The 15,071-nt window shown below is 43.9% G+C and overlaps 1 protein-coding gene across 1 annotated transcript in view; it reads left to right on the top strand.

The window, feature by feature from the left end:
* CAT (catalase) overlaps nucleotides 1-15,071 on the top strand; it is a 50,917-nt gene that overhangs the window by 17,109 nt on the left and 18,737 nt on the right. Inside the window, exons 2-6 of the mRNA XM_019519406.1 lie at nucleotides 2,604-2,775; nucleotides 5,603-5,713; nucleotides 8,133-8,263; nucleotides 10,717-10,821; nucleotides 11,593-11,718. Coding sequence (XP_019374951.1) covers nucleotides 2,604-2,775; nucleotides 5,603-5,713; nucleotides 8,133-8,263; nucleotides 10,717-10,821; nucleotides 11,593-11,718 — 645 coding nt within the window. The remainder of the gene's footprint in view (nucleotides 1-2,603; nucleotides 2,776-5,602; nucleotides 5,714-8,132; nucleotides 8,264-10,716; nucleotides 10,822-11,592; nucleotides 11,719-15,071) is intronic.

Here is a 15,071-nt window from a genome sequence, read left to right as displayed (position 1 = left end):
GTGGAGAACCTGGAGAGGGTCCAGAGGAGGCCACTTGTATGGTTGAGGGCCTCCATGGCCAGCCCTATGAGGAGAGGCCAAGAGACCTGAATCTCTTCAGTCTCTGCAAGAGGAGACTGAGGGGGGATCTTGTGGCTGCCTACAACCTTATTGGGGGCCACCAGCAGGGACTCGGGGAAAGTCTGTTCAGCAGGGCCCTCCTTGGAGTCAGTGGCCACAAGCTGAGGGAGAATAGGTTTAGGTTGGATATTAGGAAGAACTACTTTACTGTGAGGGTGGCCCAGAGCCTGGAATAGGCTTCCCAGAGAGGTGGTGCTCTCACCTTCCCTGGAAATCTTCAAGAGGAGACTGGATAGGCACCTGGGTGGGGTCTTATGACCCCTCCCACCCCCAGTGCTCATACTTTCCCATGGCAGGGGGTTGGACTTGAAGATCTGTCTAGGTCCCTTCTAACTCATTGATTCTATGACTCGGAAAAAAATATTTACTCAAAAGACTTTAAAACTTCATATTAACTATAGATGTCTGCTTTGCAACAAACATACTCCATTTAACTGCACCAGAAACAGCGAAGAGACAGAAGCTGTCAAAGGGCTGCTACTAGAAACCTTAGAGAATGACAGGAGCTAGTTAGTTTTGTAGCTGTTCTGTCTACTTGTTTTCAAAAGCAGCTCTGAAATTTGAAAGTGAGGAACTACTGAGTTTCAGTACTGCTAATACCATAAAACTAGGAGCACTGTGGACTTAATGAGCATTATTTACATTGAGTTCAGGTATGCTCCAGGAAAATCCCTGGATTTTAAGTCTAAAGCAATGGTTTTCAACCTTTTCAGTGTCAGAGCATGCCTTCACCAGTTTTGAATGGGGTGGCATGCCCTGTGATCCCCAAAGGCATCCACTGCTGTTGTTGGTGCTTTCTCAGCTTGCCTCAGTGCTTTTCAGCTGGCTTCTGCCCCCTGGTAAAAGTGCCGCATGCACCTAGTGCAAGCCAGCTCAGGAAGAGTTGTAGCATGTGCGCATGGTGTTGTTGCATTAGGGCTCTGATCAGCCTAAAGCAGGTGGGGGCTGTCTGTGTTGTGTAGCCCTTCCCAGTCACGGGGGTGGGGGACAGGCTGGATAGAGCTACAGTACTAGCCATCTCCTGCCTGCATTGGTTATTAGTGCGCTACTGCAGGAGGAGTTTGCATGGGGCAGATAACTGGCCACTTCTGTCATGAGACCAGTGCCTGTGTTGCAGTGCTTCCAAGTGTGCCAGAAAACCTTTTTTGAGAACCGGAGGTCTACAGCAAAGCATTTAAGCAAAATAGACTGTAGGTAGTTCCAAGTTGGAAGACATTAGGCAGTTGAGAGAGCGTAATAATTTACCTGCCTCTGAATGCTAGAGCTTTCAGTTACTAAGTGCAGTCTATATTAAAAAAAACCCCCAAAAACAAAACCCGGACTTTTTATTGAAATTGTTTTTTATTTTTTTTATTAGGATGCTTTTCTTTGAAAAAGTAAACCTGTATAAAATAGTTTTAATTTAAGATATGGTAAAGCTCAAAGATAGAGATTATTAGCCACAGTGGGAACCGCCTCTGCCGGACACAGATCAGGGGGCATGTGTCCCCTCAAACGTAGGGCAGTGTGGGTAGCTGCAGCAGTGGTGAGGGGGGTCAGGGCGGGACAGAGATGTGAGTGGCTTCTCAGGGGGGCACACACCCTGGGAGGGTATGGGGGGGCACGTACCCCCGGTGTTGGGTGGGGTGGACTGCAGTTGCTGGCTGGGGCTGGGCTGTTCCCGACAGAAGCGGGGGTTGTACTGGGGCTGCGGTGGTGCTGGAAGGCGGGGTTGGAGGGGCTACACGACCCCTTCTCCCACAGAATTACCTGCTGGGTAGGCTTGCCCCCAAATAATTTTTTATCCCTCTGCCTCTATCTGCCCCCTTCCCACACACTTACCTGCTGGGCAGGGGTGGCGGCACAGGTTAGATCTCAGGATCCTTTTTAATTCCAGATGTGATCTCTGACTTAAAAAGGTTAGAGACCGTAGGTCTACAAGATCCCATTAAGTATCTCTGTGAAGTTTCATTTTAGTTCTCAAACTGTTGATTTGTCTCTCCAGAGATAACATCCTTGTTAACAGCAGTGTATAAAGATGAGTGATAACAGACCTGATTTACCTACCCATCAGCCGTATGGTCTCTCTGCAAGTTTGTGTATACAGTCAAGTCCTTACCCTTCTCTGAAAGTGCAGTTTCAAGAAGTTAAATGAATGAAAGATATCAAACAACAAGAATGCACTTTTTTGTAGAAAACAGTGATTCAATTGTGATTTAAGTAAAATTCACCCTGTTTAAAATACTACTGTTAGTCTTAAATATTAGCACACATTTTGAAAGTTGGTCATTCTCCCCCCCTCCACAATAACCTTTCTGATGAAGTAATCCATTCTGATACAGTTGCTTCAGGTTCAGGAGGCATGTTACTCTAGACGTCTCTGATTAATCTGGCATATCTTTTATTATATACTGAATCATATTATTTGGTTAACTGCTTAAGGCTTAGAAGAGTCTATCTCCATCACCAGAAGTTGAAAGGGTTTTTTTTTTGTTTTCATTTAGAAGCCAGATGCTTTGACTACTGGTGCTGGGATCCCAGTAGGGGATAAACTTAACCTCATGACAGCAGGACCAAGGGGACCTCTTCTGGTTCAAGATGTGGTTTTCACTGATGAGATGGCTCATTTCGACAGAGAAAGGATTCCTGAAAGAGTTGTGCATGCAAAAGGAGCAGGTGGGTTTAACACACACTTTTTGTTCTTTATTTGTATTAATCAACTAAAGAAAACAAATTACTTAAGTCTGTAATGAAGAATCCCTGGAAGCAAATGGTGACAAGTTTGAGCTTCATCTCTTCTTCTCCCATCTTTAAGAGCAAAAGTTACGGAAATGTGGTAGAAAATTTTGAGAGAAATATTCCTAGTCACATATGTAAAACTTGAAGTGTTGATGACACTCAGTTTTGTTTTGACATAATTTCATTACAGATATGAACGGTGAGTTAGATTCTATCTACCTTATAAATCTGATAATATAACCTTGTAGTTTGTGTCATGTAGAGCAGCCCTCAGGATAAGTAACCATCAATTTAAAAAAAGTTCCAGAGGAAATATAGTTTATATACACAACTTGATTAATATTTTAAATACTTTATTCCATGATATATACTTCAGAGGAAAAACTCAATCATCTATATTTCTGTAGTTATTTTTATACCTTACATATAGGAAGAGATCTGTCTTTTGTCAATTCAGGATGGACCCTCATGCTTTGTATAGCATGCCTGTAAGAGTCTGCAGTTCTTTTGTACCTTGATAGATTAGACCTCCATCTAGAGGCAGACAGGCACAGTAGTAATTGGAGTTGGGTCAAAACTTTTTTATAGGGTGTGAGAGAGAATCCCCAGTCTAGGGGGAAATGAAAACAACATTATTCTTCCCACTTGACAGACAGGTAAACTATCTATTGCATCATGAAGAAGGGTGAAAGGTGCTCTATTTGTACCAAGCAGTTAGGTCTATTTTTAAATGGACAAGTGTTTAGTCAGTCAGGTGGAAAAAGAGAAATAGGTGAAAGCTTGGGAAGGGCATCCAAAGAAGCTCCTGTGCAAGTTAGAAGGTCCTGTAGTGTTGCTGGGAATATTTAGCTACTGACAGGAAAAAAATAAAAATTGCTTTATTATATTTGCTACATGTAATAAAATATCAAATGCCACGTTTTAAAAATAATGTAGGCTATTCTGTAACCATACTGGATAAAGTGCATCTTATATGATTAAGTTCTATTTAAAATCAAATACATTTAACATCTTGATTTATTGGAAGGTATGCATTTGATGTTGGAGTATTTGAATTTTTGTCTGTTGCATTATGACATGACAATTAAAATGTGGATCTCTAGGGTATTTTTAATGAAGCTCTTTTGAGCTTTGTAGACCAAAACCTTCACTGAATTTTTGCTAGCTTGTGTCCCATGAGTAGATGTGCAAGTTTGTCATAACTGGGGAAAAATTAAACTTAACTTACATTCATTATTTTTACACCATTTACTCACACAGCTGTCTGTCTCCTTGGGAACATAGTTGCCAACTACCTGATATTACTTACAGCTGCAGTGTATTATATAGAAAGCATTTAATAATAAAACCACTTTAATTTATAATCCCTGCTCTTCATAAATCGGTAAGTAAAAAAAAAAAAAAAAGTGTTAGATGGACTACATAGCATAAAGAAAAACAGAAACATCATTTAAACCCCAAGAAAAACTCCACCAAGTCAGATTAATCATGGGTTTGTAATTAAGACCTCTTAAAAAGAAATTTCCTTTGAAGTGTTTTTGCTTTCGGCAGTGCTTCCTAGTTTCAATCATTCTTTTTCCTTGCTTCGTAAAAAATATGAAGACATGAGCTTACTAAATAAGCATGCGGTATTACTGAAACTGAGATAGCTACAGGCTATGTTTCTTTGTAAATCAAGGCTTTGCCCTTCCCATGGTGAAAGTACATACCACTCTTGAATAGAGGACTTAACTTAATTCCAGTTAAGAAATAGGGAGGAGAAGCAAGAAAAGTGAAACTTTAACCATACTTAGCTTACTACTCAACATGTCCCACATCCTGAAGAAAAGATCACATCTATCACATTAGTGTTTCAAGCGGGCCTTGATACATTTATGCATCTATGTTCCAGCTATCTACGTATGCTTTGGAATATTTTCCCTACCTTTCCCATCAGCCATTTCCTGTCAGACCTGCAAAGTTGTCAAAGATCTACGCAAGCTGCAAAGCACTATACAAATGTATTAATCGTCTTTGTCAGAAAGCATACAAATAGCAAATATAAAACTAAAATGCCATGTTCAAATTGGGTCACATATTCAAAAAGTACATTAGAAAATGCCACATATCCAAACAGTACCCATAACATATCAATCCTGTTGCATACTAAACCAACTTGAGATATTATGTTCCAGCTCATTTTAAGTATTAAGGATTCTTGATAGCCCTGTGGTGACCAGTCGTGGTCTTGGGATAAATTCTTAGAAATCTATTGCTCACAGTAGCATGGGGTCCTCAATGTGCATGAGTTTTTTCCCTTCCCTTGGGCACTGTCATGCTCCAGTGAACTCCTGTAGACAAAGGTACATTAAGTTAGGGGTATGCCATATCTACATTGCATCCTAGCTTTAGAAACCAATGTTTTTTTGAAGATTGTGCAGTAATCTAATTAGAAAGTGTAGTACAAGAACCTAGCCCAGTTGAAATGGGGAAAAAAAAAATCACATCATAAGTTGGAGTGGTAGAGTGAAGGAATACTGCAAAAGAAGTTGAGTATCTAGTGGCCAAAGGCTGAGGTGAAGACATGCTAGTGGTGACTCAAGGTAGAAAAGGAGATCATAAAATTTTTTTTCAGCTGCTAGAATTAGCCTTTTCCTCAGCTCTCTTTCTTCAGCTCCCACTTTGGCAGTGGCATTTGATATTGGCAAAGGCATTTGATCCCTTTGTTCATTCAACACTGTTCATCCAGTCATGTATAAAAGCTTTTTTTTTTTGTCTCCCACAGGTGCCTTTGGCTATTTTGAGGTGACTCATGATATTACCAAATATTGTAAGGCGAAGGTGTTTGAGCACATTGGAAAAAGAACTCCACTTGCTATTCGATTCTCTACTGTTGGTAAGACTGTGTAATTAGTGTGTTTTTGAATATCTGATCTCCATTTAATAAATTGTAGAACCATATGACAAATTTATTATGTACTTTTGACTTTGTCCTCTGCTGAGTAATCTCTCTGATCTTTTTCATTCCTTTAAAATTTTAAAACCCTGAGTAATGTTTAGCAGCTACCACTTACCTGAACTGCAGCCTACTATAGATATTTTTTTTCTCAGATGTGGAAGTATGAAATGAAGCGTGGTCTTCCCTGGAAAACTCAGTTCTGTTCATAGATGTAGGGTCGGAAGGGACCTAGGTAGATCATCAAGTCCTAACACCTGCCCTGGGCAGGAGAGAATACTGGGCTCATATGACCCCAGCTAGGTAATTATCAAGCCTCCTCTTAAAGACCCCCAAGGTAGGAGCCAGCACGACTTCTCTTGGAAGTTGGTTCCAGATCCTAGGCACCCTGACTGTGAAGTAGTGCCTTCTAATGTCCAGCCTGAACCTACTCTCAAATAACTTATGGCCGTTATTCCTTGTCCAGGAGGTGCTCGGGGGGGAACAGGGTCTCTCCCATTCCCCACTGGTCCCCCCTGGTAAGTTTATAGATGGCCACCACGTCCCCTCTCAACCTTCTCTTGGACACTTGAACCATAAAGAAGTTTTTCCTTGTGTCCCATCTAAAGCAATCCTCTAGCAATTGATGACCATTATTACTTGTCTCCCCTGGGGTGCCTTGATGAACCGATGCTCCCCCAGACCCTGATGTGTATCACAGGCCAGCTGGGCACTGTGAGCGTATCAGTTTAGTTGCAGGCTGACTGGGTGCTGCAATTGGGTGCTGCAACTCTGTACAAACTGCACTGAGCTGTTTGGTTCGGGATCAAGGAGGCAGAGTTGGGAGTGAAGCAAAGGCAAATTTATTATAGCTTACACACACACAACAGTTAACAGAAGGATAAATGCAATAAGCAGATAATGCAATATTAAAGAGCTAATGGTAAATAATAACAACAGGTAGATGAATCAGTTCTGTCACAGGTCAACTGGGCACTACGAGGGTATCAGCCACTAGGCTGTTCAAAACAGCAGACAGACAGACAGACATGGGTTGGCAACTTATCGATTGTCCCTCGATGCCAGGTGCGTGGCAAGTAATCCCAGCGAAGTCGGACGTCCCTGAACCACTCTGTCGGAGGGATTACTGGGGAAGGTCCCTTGATCAGGATCCGATCCTCACTCACACCGGGAGTCCGGAGTCTGGGCTTAGAATAGTAATGACCATTCTGTTCCCTCCTTCCTTCTGGTCACCTGACGCACATGCTTTTTATACCAGCTCTTCATTTTAAGAAATAGGTTATGTACAGTTTGATAAGATACAAAGAGCTTTTGGGAATAGCTGATCATCATAAAATGGATTATTACAGTTGTCTGAATAGGAGGCCACTACAGAGAATACATTGTGAGAAGTACTATATGTCTTTTATGCTAGATAACTAAACCATTTTGAAATCAACACTTCTGTGACTTAGTGTTAACTGTTTGTCTCTAGTAACAGATCATAATTTTCCATTTTTATTCCAGTTTACCTGAGCAGCAGTGATAGAGGACTAGTTCAGAGTTTGTTTATAGTCTGTTGATGTAAAGACAAGATCACAGCTTCATTAGTGTGATCCATCACCATGCAGTTTCCAGCAGGGAATACCAGTGGAGAAGGGAGTGTCTTGCCAACTATTGCCTCTGTTGCATCTGTTACCAGTACTACCCACCTGTTGAGAATGTCCCAAGGGAGAGAGGAGTTGGATTAGAGCTGCACTACCAGTTACACTACACTACAAGTTCTTCATTAGCCTAACTTCTCTAGGGACTTAGTATTATTGGCATAAGTTAGATCAACTCCTCTCCTGGGTAAATTCAGGTAGCATAGGCTTATGGACCTGTAGCTAGATTTCCAGTTGTCCTTCTCCCCACGCCCCGCTTCACCTCTGCTGACCAGAGTGATTCTATGGATAGACTGTCCTAAGAGGATAAGTAAACAGGAATGCAGATCTTGCTGCAAAATTGACAGCTGTTAATTCATTCTGTTGATCAGAGGAGAACCTGTCCACACTTAAAGCAGTTCTGATGTTCAGGTCTTTTAAAGGATTGGCTTTTAATAACGCTAGTTATTTGGTACTGTAAGAATTATCCATGGAGCTGCAGTGTGAGGGTTTACTTTGTGCCAGCAGTCCACGATCAAGTACAAATATGCTTGAAATGGTGCTGAAAATATACTAAAATTGTCCATTGTGGATCAAGTTGTAAATAATAAATACCTAAAAATACTTAAGTAGTAAATGTGGTCTCCTGCCTTTCTGATTATCCTAATGCTAGACTTGTGGGAACATGCATTTCTCTCTTGATATTTATATATAAGTTATTAAAATGCTTCTTCTAGCTGGAGAATCAGGTTCAGCAGACACAGTTCGTGACCCTCGAGGCTTTGCAATGAAATTCTATACAGAAGATGGGAACTGGGATCTAGTAGGAAACAACACTCCCATCTTCTTTGTCCGAGATGCAATGTTGGTGAGTGCAAACTATGGGTTGCAGCAGTTTGAGAAAGTGATGAAAACAAACTAGGGTCAGTGCCAGTAGTGAAGAAGTGGTATAGAGAAGCATAAAATACTAACTGATTGTATTTTACCCATCACTGAATTACTGTTCAGTTTTCAGTTCCGGTTGTTTTTGATTGAAAATGAAGTTAATGTTTTTGAAAGCAGATTTATGGCTGTGTCACAAGGTCACGTAGGTGCCTTGTGCCTAGAAAAGGGTTAAGAACAGCTGCCCATCACCAGGGCAGCCCAGCTGATGGTTGCTGGGGCAACTATGTTGGTCAGGTGACCAGAAGGGGGCAGGGCCGGGCCCTTATAAACAGCCCAGGCCGGAGCCTAGGGGGCAGTTCCCTTCTGGCAGCCGGAGGAGCAAGAGCTCTGCAGTGGAGCCGAGCGGAGGCGAGCAGACTGATAGAACGAGTAGCTGCACCATGGCACGGATGGAAAGAACCCTGACTAGGAGGTTGTACTGGAAAGCCAGGTGGGGCCTGGACTTTATGGTATAGCCAGAAGGCTTATTGTTGTGCTGTAGCCGGTTGGCTCATGGTTTAGTGTTCCTTGTTTGATATTGTTATACCGGAGGACCGGGTGAGGCTGTAGGGGTGTGAGGAGGCCTCACGGGAGCTCCCCAGTTGTTTGGGGATTCCCGGTGCCCTGTGTGGGCAAACGAGTGGTGCCAGGGACGGCATGGTTGCCTGGCGCCGGGTGGCACAGAGTCTGTGATTTATAGAGACCGGCAGAGGCAGAGAGAAGCCGCTGGAGCAGGCGGGTACTCGAGAGGAGCCCCAGAGAGGGCACGTATAGAGAAGTAGCCCCAAGAGGGGCGTATACTACGGACAGACACCCCAAGAGGGGAGCGGACTAGTAGGCGTTCCGGAGGGGCTCCACTGTAACAGGAACCCCGAGGAGCCAAAGGGGCCAGGTAAAGCTCCAGCCCCCTGAGCCTAGTTGGACACACATTCCTGGCAGTAACCCAAAAGAGTCAGAGGGGCCAGGTAAGGCTTAGGCCGCCCGAGCCTAATTGGATACTGATTATTGACAGAAACCCAGAGGGGCCAGGCAAGGCTTAGGCTGCCGACCCCAGTGGGTAAAAGGATCACTAGTAAGCCCGACAGGGCTAATGAGTAGAGGGGCGCTGGTGGCGTGACGAGCCCAGGGGTGCCAGAGAAGGGGCGCCGGTGGCGTGACGAGCCCAGGGGTGCCAGAGAAGGGGCGCCGGTGGCGTGACGAGCCCAGGGGCACTAGGCAAGGCGCAGGTAGGAATTGGACATGATAACGTCCGGAAGATCTGCAAGGCTTGGGGCGTGCTAAAGGGGAGGTAGGAGGCACGCGTAGCCGTTAAGGCTGGGGTGCAACTTGTTACTCTGAAAGGAACAGGGAACAATAAGCATAGTACCGTGTATAAGGGGTCGAAGGCAGCCTCCCATATACCAAAAATATATTTCATTAAAGACGTGGCGGGTGAGATAAGAGGGTGCTGGATTGCGTACCTGACACGGTAGGGGGCACCAGCGGGATCACGGCCGCTCCTAGGCCCCGCCCATGACACTGTGTGTCATTAAACAGGAAACCAAAATCAGAATAAGTAGTAAACCTGTTTTGGTGTTTTACATAGGTTGGTATATGCGGTGTTTTTACCTCTTGTGATCATTTTAATCAGTTTTGGGTCTTTGAACTTGAGGATTATTTCTAAAATGTTCACTTTTAAAAAGTTGTTATAACTTGCTTTTAGTATCAAAACAGGAATTCAGACCTTGCTTATCACTCATCATCCATTTCTGTTAACATGGTAAAGTGGTGGATTTGATAGTGCTTGTGGGTTTGCTAAATTGATACTGTAACAACAAATAAAGTAGAGGCCTATATTTGATTTATCTTAAAGTAACTTGAAACTGCTATTTCAGGTACTTACCTAATCTGTCTTTGTTTCAGTCAGGGTTAAAGACTGATAATAGTCTGTCATGCAAATAGATGTACAGAGTTGAGATCATGTAAATATTGTTATCAATTTAATTTTTAAGGTGCTCTGTGGTTTTGTTTTATTTTGTTTTTTTATTTTTGTTAGTTTCCTTCTTGCAATATCATGGGGCAAATTAAATACAATCTTACCACAGTAAGAGTAAACAGAGCCCCAGCTGTTTGTGGGCTAGATCAAATGGCTCCACAGGCCTGATCTGGCTCATGGGCTGTAGGTTACTAACTCCCAGTTTGAAATGTACTTAAAAATTACACAGGCCACATCTTACTGAAACTGACATATGTTCAGATAGAATAGCAATCTGTTTTCTTTGCAGTTAAAGAATTTGCAAATGGACTTTCAGAATAATTGTAGAAAACAGTTGAAAGTAATTGAAGAATTGATATACTTCAAAAGAAGCTTCAGTTCCATTATATTCATCATACTCTTTTTTTTTTAATTTGAATTAGTTTCCATCCTTTATCCATAGTCAAAAGAGGAACCCTCAGACTCATTTGAGGGATCCAGACATGATGTGGGACTTCTGGAGCCTTCGTCCTGAAAGCCTGCACCAGGTGGGTCCTTTTTTAACTCAATTTATTCTTGCATTAATACATTATATTAATATGTTAGTGTGAATTGTACAGTTGGAAAACTGATAAAAAGTAAACATTAAAAAATGTATCCATATAGCCAATGTTGCAAAGACTTGCTTAATAACTATAAGAAAAAAATGTCTTTGGGAGATATGTCCACACTTAATTCAAGGACGAATGGCATTTTCCATAGTTATTAAATGATGCACATGGTGGTATCTCTTGTCTTTAATAAAAGCAGTTTGCTCAGGATATAAAACTTGTAATTTTTATAAGCTCAAAGTAAATGGATTACTAGAAAAGCCATTCCCTTTTCTCTAAAATTAATAAAGTAGCATCTGATGAAGTAGGTTGTTGCCTATGAAATCTCTTGCCTCTCTGAACCAATTAAGGTCCCAGCCTGCCCTACCTTCTGCTCTAAAATTAAATAGGACTAACTAACTTATCCCTATTAGAAAGTCATTGCAATGTAACACTTCTTCATTCATTACTTCAAGCAGATATATCACCATGTGGAACACCTTGAAGGACCCAGTTATCAAAGCAGTTCTTAGAGTGTTAGAAATCTTCAAACACTCAAGCTCAAAATCAGTAAAGCTGGTCTTGATACGCAGGCCCCTATTATGGTTTGCAGCATGAAGACCATTTCTACTGATGCTGTTTGATTTAATAAAGAATGAAAGTGCTTTATACATTCATTAATTCTTACATTGGGGCAGTTTTCTAATATTGATTATGCCTTTTCTGTAGGTATCTTTCTTGTTCAGTGATCGTGGTATTCCAGATGGATTTCGCCATATGAATGGATATGGGTCACACACTTTTAAAATGATTAATGCTAATGGAAGAGCAATTTACTGCAAATTCCATGCTAAGGTATTGGTTTTAAATACAGCTACTTAGTCTATAGTTTAGCTCTTATCCAGAATTGTGTACATCTAAGAATGCTACAGGGTCAAATGTTTTATAATGGTTTCTTCAGAATGTTTATGCAAGTATCAATAAATCATGGAAATATCATGTACTGTTGCAGTTCTCATTCAGGAAAAGTCTTAGGGGCATTGATATATATTTTGATCTGAGAGACTAGCTGTTGTAGATCCGAAGGACAACCACTGCAAATGTTCAACAACTGCTAGATCCACAAAGGTGTTCCCTTTGATTTACAGGCACCTTTTTCTACAAGGACCTCATTATATTATCTCTTTAAAGGAACAGATGTGATTTCCCATGTTAGTCTTTGCATGATATCTAACAAAGTTGGTTCTTGCCAATGAAAGCTCATACTTCTTTGAATCAGTTAGTTTTTAAGGCTGGAAATAGATGTTGCTTTTGTGTCACCATAACACTTTTAAGGTGGTAAAGGCCAAGCAAACGGATATCTGCATCCCTTGTTGTGCCACAAATGCTCCAAATTTGTGACTGTGACATAGATAGTATAAAACTATAATTCTTTTGCAGTAGACTTCCATTTGTATTATGGCAAGAGAGTGCAGGCAGCTTGGAGTTGCTTATGCTCTCTAGCCACCCCGCTCTTGGGACTTCAGGTTCCCAATTCTGAATGCTTCTAGGATTCCTATTCCCAGGGGATGCAGGATTAGGCTTCCACAGCCCCAGGAGTACTTGCCCAGCTTCTCCCATTTGCAGAGGTTTGCTCCAAGTAAGGGTGCAGCAGCACAATATGCACACCCAGAGAATCCTCTGCCAGGGTGCCAGGCAGTTTCCAGGGCTTACACTTGCAAGTGGGGAACCCGGGGTTCCCTTATTTGCAGTTTTCCTGCAGGATTGGATCTCTGAAATGCTGGGAGCTGGAGGGACCTGATTCTTCAGGAAAACAAGTGATGTCTATATGTCCCAATGAAGTGGATCAGCTGTGCTGGAACACAGCTTGTTGCCTCTGTCCTGGGAAGCAGGGTAACACAAGGTACTTACCGGCAGCCCTGAACGACGCATGTGGAGAACAGCAGGAGGAACCTGCGTGGCTCTTGAGCCGCCTCTATGTACAGCTGCGGCCGGCCGGTGACATCAGCACCGGACGCCGGCCAGCAAAGTTAAAAATGGCGGCTGCCGCAGCAGAGGGGGAGGATAGCCCGGAGAGAGAGCTTCTGCAAGCAACTCCTGAAGGTCAAGCTCCGCTGCAGCTAACATCACTGGAGGAGCAAGCCTCGTTGATGCATCCACCGCCGGCGGAGTGAGCAGGGCTTCCGTGGACGCCGTCGGGGAAGCGAGCAGTACAGCTGCGAACGCTGCCTGAGGAACGAGCCATGCTGCAGCTGACGCCACTGAAGAAGCGAGCCTCGGAAGAGGAATCGGAGGAGGCTGGTGAGCTGGAACCTGGGCTGTGGGAGAGAGAGGCACCCCATCGAGATCCCTCACCAGGCACCACTGAAGTGAGTATTGACGTGAAGGGGGAAGAGTGGAGGTGTCTACGTGGAAGCCTCAAGACGAGGGTGGAGTGGCGGGTCAGTGGGGCAAAGGACGGCACGTCGGTGGACAAACACCTGTGACAACCCAGACGAGGGGTTGGGGTGAGACGGGGTCATCGACGAGGCCCCGGAGGGCTAGCGGAGCTGACCTGAACTCCAAGGCCAAGCAAAGGGAGATTCACGGGGTGTGGTAAAGGTGCACTGAGTCTTGGCAGTCGCAGGTGAAATTCCCCGAGGAGGGGGAGTCTAGGGTGAGGGCACTTAGGATACGGGCATAGGAAAGCTAGGAGGCAGTTCCTGGGAGTAAGTGTCCCATAGGGCAGGGTTAGGAGGGAGACCAGGCCGGGGGCTCGGCCCACCCAACGTCACGTCAGTGCGCAAGATGGGAGGGCATGATCCGTTGGAGGATGTCATCGAGGTGACCAGCAAGGTGGCATGAGGCCGGGGTGTAGGGGTGGTGGAGCCCCGTGAACATCTGCTGGGCTGGACCCCGGCATCGAGGAACCCACCAGGCACCCCGCCCATTGCAGAACATCAAGACGTGGCAGGCGAGTGCGGGGTCTACTGCATGGGAGGATAGAACTACCTCGAAGTTACTGAGGGTCCAGAAGAGGCATAAGATCCAAAGAGAGGTCTGAGCCACCGCCTGGTGGCTAGAGACGGCCGGGCAGCCACAACATCTGATCTTTTTCATTTGGTAATATCTGTTTATAGCCTAACCCTTCACTTTGTAGGATTCAAATGGTGCTTGTATGGTGAGCTTTCAGAACCTTCTAGCAAAAGTATCAGCAGCCTGTATCCGGCCCACAGAGCTGAGGTTTTGGCAATGGGGAGATTTGTGTCCATGCTGCACTACAGCCAGGAAGGTGGGTGACCTGGAGAAATGATGGAAGAGGTGACTGGGTCCTAGTGTTGGCCCATTTCAGACCTGAACTGTCAAAGTGGTGCTGATCACTGTTCTAGAAAGTTAGGTTCACTGAACCAGTTTTGGCTCTGCCCCACTGACACTAAATGATATGGGCACAAGATGTAATAAAGGGGGAACAATTCCAGCCATCCTTCTTGTCACCAGTCAGTGTAGTGCAGGTACTTTTAGTTCTGTACATGTTTAACCTGGCTGTACATTTTTCCTAAATACCCTTCATATAATTTTTTTAAGCCTTAAGCATTCTTTTTATGTGATAAATATAGATGCTAGGGTTGGAAGGGACCTCAACAGATCAAGTCTGACCTTCTTCCTGGGCAGGAAAGAGTGTTGGGGTCAGATAACCCCAGCCAGATGCCTTTCAGCCTTCTCTTAAAGACTCCTAGGGCAGGGGAGAGCACCACCTCCCTTGGAAGCCCATTCCAAATTTTGGCCACCCTTACTGTGAAGAAGTTCTAGAATTATGAATTTAGAATATGTTAGAATTTTTCTGACACCTTGGTTTAATGTGTGTGATGCACACAGTTGCATAGTATGCGCAGGGTTCAGCTGAGAGGGATTTAGTAGGGGCAGCTCTTGACCAGCACTTCTCACAGCTTTTCTTGGTTCTGATGCTCACTTCTAGGTTTTCTTAGATTCATAGATCTTCTAGCCCGACCCCCTGCCAGGGCGGGAGAACAACAAAAAACCCCAAAAGAGAAAAACGGGACTCATTTGAGTCGAGCCAGGTAGGCATCCAGCCTCTTCTTAAAGACCCCCAGGGTAGGGGCCAGCACCACTTCCCTTGGAAGTTGGTTCCAGCTCCTAGCCGCCCTAACTGTGAAGTAGTTTTTGCGGATGTCCAATCTATACCTCCTCTCCATCAACTTGTGCCCATT

This window comes from Gavialis gangeticus, unplaced genomic scaffold (assembly GCF_001723915.1).
Source record: "Gavialis gangeticus isolate Ggan-Ray unplaced genomic scaffold, GavGan_comp1, whole genome shotgun sequence".
Taxonomy (NCBI): domain Eukaryota; kingdom Metazoa; phylum Chordata; order Crocodylia; family Gavialidae; genus Gavialis; species Gavialis gangeticus.
Note: the sequence above shows the minus strand (reverse complement) of the source record. Positions and strands in the feature narration are given on the sequence as shown.